Source organism: Prenolepis imparis, unplaced genomic scaffold (genome assembly GCF_030444845.1).
Source record: "Prenolepis imparis isolate NDT839.2.m4 unplaced genomic scaffold, iyPreImpa1.0 SCAF_6, whole genome shotgun sequence".
NCBI classification, from domain to species: Eukaryota; Metazoa; Arthropoda; class Insecta; order Hymenoptera; family Formicidae; genus Prenolepis; species Prenolepis imparis.
In genome coordinates, this window is record NW_028141164.1 from 14,572,614 (window position 1) to 14,579,828 (window position 7,215).

At 29.6% G+C, this 7,215-nt stretch overlaps 1 protein-coding gene across 1 annotated transcript; it reads right to left on the minus strand.

Moving 5' to 3' along the window:
- Positions 1-1,293: 1,293 nt before the first annotated feature.
- On the minus strand, positions 1,294-4,426 carry LOC145937458 (uncharacterized). The gene is made up of 9 exons (XM_083040477.1): positions 4,240-4,426; positions 4,003-4,149; positions 3,699-3,911; positions 3,538-3,600; positions 3,378-3,443; positions 3,109-3,285; positions 2,779-2,987; positions 2,305-2,464; positions 1,294-1,418 (listed from the first exon to the last, which is right to left on the minus strand). The coding sequence occupies exons 1-9, from the start codon at positions 4,424-4,426 to the stop codon at positions 1,294-1,296; spliced, it is 1,347 nt and encodes a 448-aa protein (XP_082896603.1).
- Positions 4,427-7,215: the final 2,789 nt, after the last annotated feature.

Here is a 7,215-nt window from a genome sequence, read left to right on the forward strand (position 1 = left end):
CTGAAAGCTCTCGGGATCGATGATCTAATGCATTTTGATTTCTTGGATTCTCCGCCACCCGAGACATTGATTTTAGCACTGGAACAGCTCTATGCATTGGGCGCGTTGAATCATCGCGGAGAACTAACAAAACTCGGACGTAGAATGGCTGAATTTCCGCTGGATCCAATGATGGCAAAGATGCTATTAGCCAGTGAAAAATACCGCTGCTCCGAAGAGATAGCGACTATCGCAGCTATGCTTTCGGTAAATGGCGCTATTTTTTATAGGCCAAAGGACAAAATTATACACGTAGATGCTGCGCGCAAAAATTTTTACGTACTTGGCGGAGATCATTTGACACTACTCAATGTGTATAATCAATAGGCACAGAGTGATTTCAGTACACATTGGTGTTACGAAAATTTTATACAACACAGGTATATTAATCAGATTAGCAGCAGTAATATTACATATATAACAAAGTTTCATAAAATACAGATACTGACACAATATTATCAAACTAATATCAATATAAATTCTACGCGGTTCAAATCCGAAAAACAATTCTAATATGTCTAATCGTTTATTTAAACTGCTAAACTAATGCACACTAGTACAATAAGTTAGAATAAAAGTATATTTGTTTCACTCTAACTATATATCGCACTATTCCTGAAGGCTCTCAAAGACGAACGACAATATTGCTAAAAGCGATCCAGTTGTGCCCACATTCTCTCATATCGCCCACGATCAATCATACCGATCTGTGATTGGATGATTGAAATGTTTTTAGCGCAACAGATCAATCACATACCTCTGTGGTTGCCCAAACAGCACCAAGTCGACTGTTAGTCGACTATCAGTCGGCAGAAAAAATCAAAAGTCGACTTCAAAGTCAGACTGAATGTCAACTTATAGTCGACTAACAGCCGACAAATGACTCGACTATAGTCGACTGTCAGTCAGCTAAAAAGTCGACTTAGAAGTCGACTTTATGGCGATTATAAGTCAACTTTTAGTCATTATAATGGCAATTATATGTCAACTTAGAATTATTTATATTAGCTATTAAATTTTTATTTTAATAGTGACATTTCTCAAAAACTTGATTAATTTAATTTTATTATACTTTAATTGTATAATATTGTTACAATAATACAATAATTGTATTATTGTAACAATATTATACAATTAAAGTATAATAAAATTAAATTAATTAAGTTTTTGAGAAATGCCACTATTAAAATAAAAATTTATTAATAATAATTATATAATAGGTATATTAATAGTAAACACACAGGCAACAATGTATTAGAATGATAAATATATTAATTTTTTTAGTAACGCTCTTATTCTGTCGCCAGATCGTCGTAACCATTCTTGAATACATGCTTCGATTTCGCTGATCGTAGTATTATTTTTCTTCAAAACAATTGCTAAAAACGTTATAATAGAGTCTATATATATAAGCAATTTATGGTATTAAATAGTTCATCTAGATGAAAGTAAATATCGGTATAGTTCCCAAGACGTAAGGTCTGAATATATTTTGTAAAAGAATTGATTATCCTTCTACAATATATATATTCAGATTATACAATGATTCAATATCATACACATTTAGTACATTAGATGTTCTTTGTGACTGAACTGGTGATCGTTATACTTAAAATAAAATAAATACAATATTTGAAGTTTAGCGAAAGCGAGAAAAAAATTTTACAGGGTATTTACCGAAATGTTTCCCTGAGAATTCACAGTATTTTACAGATAATTTCTTTTTTGTTTCTAAAAAAGGCAAGCATTCACTGATATATTTTCAGAAAATATTATCCACATTGGTTGCACCGGAGCGGACTCTGTCACCCAAGGACGACAGTCCCAGCACCCTCCGGTACAACCAGTGTGAATATTTTCTGAAAATATGCCACAGAGTACTGGATTTTTACCTCTTTTGGAAACAGAAAAAAAATATACTGGCTGCACCGGAGCGGACTCTGTCATCCAAGAGTGACAGTCCTAGGACCCTCCGATGCAGCCAATGTGAATATTTTCTGAAAATATGCCACAGAGTACTGGATTTTTTCCTCTTTTGGGAACAAAAAGAAAATATATTGGCTGCACCGGAGCGGACTCTGTCACCCAAGGGCGACAGTCCCAGCACCCTCCGATGCAGCCAGTGTAAACAATGTTGCTGTAAACTCCATTAAGAAAAAATCTCTTAAAAATTCAATTTTCCAGAAATTACCAGTAAACACTCTGTTTTAGTTACAGTTCAGAGACAAAGAACGCAAATAATATTGAATAAAATGTTGTGAATACCAATTACTGAATCTGATAATTTCGATTTTTTTAAAGATAACTTCTTTTTTTGTCCTGTCCATGTATATGCCTGCGCAACTTCGTAGCCAATAATTTGCGACATTATATTTCTTACAATTTTTGGTACAGTTTCTCCGCCCACTTGTGACATTTTTTCAGTCTGTAACAAATATTTCAAATAGTATGTATTATTTCATTGCAAAATTCGTTCAATTTATTCTTTTTTCTAACTGCGTTCATGGTTTTAATTAATTACATAATATAAATTAACTAAATTAATATTATATTGGATAATGGAAAATTAAACTATTATATAATATTAAAAATTAATATTAAATTAATTGTATTAATAGTTATATTCAATTATTGAAAATTCTTATAATGGATGGAGCGAGTTTCGAATCTTTCATCTCATTTACAGTAATCATGATGTATTATTTGTGTTAATAATTTGCAAATCACAAAGATATTTACAAATTGTCGCCGAACGTTATCATCCTCCAACTGATTATTGAAAGCTTCTACTTGTTCTACCGTAGTAAGAGGAAAATTCGGTAATAAAGAGAAATCAACCTGTCGTACTTCATTTTGTACTTCTTTTGGATTTTCCAGGAAGTGAATAATCCGATTGAGTTTACGCTCAAGTGTCGCAAACTTTGAACAATATCCTCGCCGACATTTTTCTAAACAACAAAAACAAGAAGTAACCTATTAAAATCACTAAATTAAACTATTACTATTATTCACAATAATCGCTTCTATTTTGCATTATATTAACTGTGACGTAAATAAAACAAAATTTACCACAACAAGATGTGTGCTTTAAATTTATTGATTGGATTTCCAAATTTTCTTCTCTATTATTTGTGATATCTTCTACTGAATTTACTCTATGCATGACGTGTATTTCACGAATCGAATTGCTTGTAGAAGGGCAAATTCTCACATCTGACAATATTGTTGGTCTAACTCTTGAACGCTCTGTAAAATTATTTGAAATATATTGTTTATATCGTCAGTAACCAATAATTGTATTAGATGAAATGAAAGAAAAAAATAAGTTTCAAGCATACCGTGTGAAAGTGGTTGAGCTGCTTTCTCTTTTTTCTGTTTTACACTTATATTAGCTTGTGGCATTTCTGTAAAGCAATATGAACAATATAAGATTTGTTATTTATAGACATTTTCACTCATCATAAAATTTATATTACGTAATAATAATTTAAAATATACCTTTTGAAGATTTTTTATTTTCTTGTTCATCACAACCATCGTGTGGCATCGTTTTCTGCATTTCTAAAAAGCGATATAAAAGAATATAAGATTTTTAAATTTAACATTCATTTGTATATACAATTCTTCAATCAAGATAAAAATAACAGTTAGTGTAATACCTGTATTACAATATTGCAATTCTTCATTATAAGAATCTTCGTCACAGGAATCCACTACATCTTGCGTTGTTACATCTAACCAATCTTCGAAGACTGATTTAGCACTCGTCAATAATTTATTAGTCGGTTGGCTCGCTGAATCGGATACATATCCGCTTTCTGTTGGTGGAATGTAATTTGAGGGCATTGTAATTTTATTCTTTTCTGGTTCATCTAGAAATTTCCACAATTGTTAATTTTTACATTTGTACATATTGTAATTTTAATACATAAAATTTATTATAAAAATATGTTCTATAAATACCTTCGTTGCTCGATGTGTCGCCATATAATTTTCGTTTTTTGATAAATCTCTTCTTCAAAGTATTATGTGTCTGTCTAATAATATTGTCATCTGACGCAGACATGTCGCTTATTGCTTTTTCTACCGACCGTGCATTTTGGTATGTTTCTGTAATATGTTTTTGAATAAATATTATTTTTATGTAAGTATTTTATGTATAATATATTTTAATGTAAGATATAAATATATAAAACAAACCATAAGGTCCAAAGCTCTTCTGAAATTTTACTTCATCCCAATCATCACATGGTGACCACTTTTTGATGCAAGCTTGAGTAAGCTGTTTACTGTTTTTCGGCATTTGAAATGTTGATCGCTCAAAGTCTATCCATATTGTTGGTACTGTTATACAAAACGTATCATACAGTAGTACGTAAAACGCCATTCTGAAAAATTATATTGTGTATATATATATATATATATATATATATATATATATTTGTAGTTATAAACAACTACAAATTATAAATTTTATTATAAATATGTGACTTCATCGTCATGATCTAAAATTTGTTATTTGTAGGAAAACTCTTTATTTACATTCCTTAAAACATGGCTAAAAAATAAAAGATACTAAAATTTAAAAAAATTTATATAAGATGAACAATATATTCATAATTTCTCTAATCAGAATTTCAAGCTAATGTTGTCTTTTTACAAAAAAAATTACATATTGTAAAAAAACCATTTGGATATATTTCAATGCAAACATTACAAAATGATGTACTGTCTCAACATTCAAGTTATTTTAGGTAGGAAATAGAAGTTCTTAAATCAAGAATGCTAAACTTTGAATATATCGTGAACATATTTATAAATTGACGATTGCCACATAATGATATAATCTTTTTAATCATTATAATATTTTTCGCTCATACATTGACTCATTCTTCATAATTCATCCATTTTAAGTTTGAAGTCATGTTAGAAAAGTCGTAAAATTGCAATAAAAGTAAAAACATTTTATTGAACAGTTTCCTATAAAGAGTTAGATCATAAAATATAAAAAAATTCAAAATTATAAGATTATATAAAGTTCGGCAGTGTACAGCATATGTGCTTGCGTTTTATAATGCTAAACTTTACGCAATAAACGTTTTTATATCAATGTTTCAATTTTTGTAAACAATGAAAAACTCTACAAACAGTTTTGCAACAGACAAGTATGCAAAAATATTAAAATGCACGAAACAAAATTAAAATTGCAACTTGCAAAATATAGGCCAATCAAACTTCATATAGCACACTTAGATATAGACAACTTGTAATACTTTTTTCATAACTTTAATATAATGTAAAAAAACAAAAACTATAATTGATAAGACTCTAGAGTATATTGAAAAAAAAACAAGCAGTAAAAGCATAATAAACAAAGGGTGTAATAAAAAAAGTATCTGCTAATAAATTTGTAATGTGCAAATAAAAATTTTAAGATAAAATTTGATTTAAATTGTTATATGCTTAATTGTAAGGAAGAAATCGAGCAACGTTGTGCAAATGTTTTTAATTTTAATTTTGCTTAAAAGATATAATTTCACAAATTTAATTTTGTTTTATTTTATAAAAAATGACACCTTAAAATAACAGCAGAAAAGTTTGTCATGCCACAGGAGAAAGGCTTGCAATATAAGCAATAATAAAGACCAACACTTGCGTATAACACCAAAATGCTTGCGTATATAACAGCAAAGACCACTTTTACATATAACCACATATACCACAGATATCTGTAACAGAAAGATAATAAAAGTTTGTAGCGAAGCAGACATGTGGCAGACAAATTTAATTTTGTTTTATTTGATAAAAAATGACTTACCTTAAAATAACAGCAGAAAAGTTTGTCGTGCCACAGGAGAAAGGCTTGCAATATAAGCAATAATAAAGATCAACACTTGCGTATAACACCAAAATGCTTGCGTATATAACAGCAAAGACCACTTTTACATATAACCACATATACCACAGATATCTGTAACAGAAAGATAATAAAAGTTTGTAGCGAAGCAGACATGTGGCAGAGCATATGATTTAATGTGCTAACAATTTAAAATTTTGTGATCTTAGCAAAATAACTATTAGTTGAATAAAGTTAATAAAATATATTTTTATTTTTATAACAATGTTCATGTATCTAACAATTAATAAGATATTTTTGCATGCTTTTCCAATATAACCTTAAATTTTATATTTTAAGTTTTCCGAAAATTGAGCTAGTGTGAGTTAAAAATATTGTAATATATGTAAATCTCTATTCTTTCTTAATAACCTTTTATTTCATATTTTTAATTATATACTAAAACTAATTGTGAGATTATCTTGGATTATAATTACCTCTCTATTTCTCCACGCCCGCTTCCTTCGATCGCTGGGAACAAAGAGGTCGCAGTTCGCAGTGATACCAGATTCGAACTAATGCAACACGCTCTGCCAGCACATGTATTTACGCGGTACATATAAAATAACTACTTATTGACCGAAAAGATTGGCCAAAAAGATCATTTTTATGATGTCTTTTTCGGTAAGACGAAAAGATATCTTATAGTCGACTTTTCGCTTTGCCGAAAGACGACTTTAAATTTTCTGAAATAGTCGACCTTGAGTCGACTTACAGTCAATAGTTAAAGTCGACAATAAACCATCCTAAAAATAGTTGACTAAACGTCGACTTAAGATGTCGACTTCAAGTTGACTAAAAAATGTCGACTATCAGTCGGCAAACAGCCATTTGTGCTGTGTGGGTGATCGTGTGCAACAAAGGTGTAGATAACCGGATGTCAATCTTTTCATATGTGCTTATCTCGATATTTAAAGGTTGGGTTGTGTTGAATCTCGAAAATAATCTGTGCACTTACGTCGTATTAAAACATAAACTTCAGTCAATTATATATTTAATATGTTTTAATTAATATTAAGCCACATTTAAGAGATATATAAAATAATATAAAATTGCATCATACTTCACATTCTGTTATAAGTAAACATCGTTCTGAGCATAAACATGATTTCGATTGGAATAAATATAATGTTTTACATACTGAAAAACATGTAAGGAAGAGAGAGATAGCCGAAATGTTTTACATTAAAAAACTTGATAATAACATTAACTCACATAAGGATACAGAGAGTTTAAATGATGTCTATAACAAAATAATTAAGGTCGTGTAAATAACCTTA

What these genes read in the sequence shown, in the direction of transcription:
- LOC145937458 (XM_083040477.1), bottom strand. Translation starts at nt 4,426, where the DNA reads ATGGCGTTTTACGTACTACTGTATGATACGTTTTGTATAACAGTACCA. An exon ending in CGACACATCGAGCAACGAAG is followed by an intron (nt 3,912 to 4,002) that starts GTATTTATAGAA and finishes GGAAATTTCTAG; the next exon opens with ATGAACCAGAAAAGAATAAA. An exon ending in AAAGCACACATCTTGTTGTG is followed by an intron (nt 2,988 to 3,108) that starts GTAAATTTTGTT and finishes TTTGTTGTTTAG; the next exon opens with AAAAATGTCGGCGAGGATAT.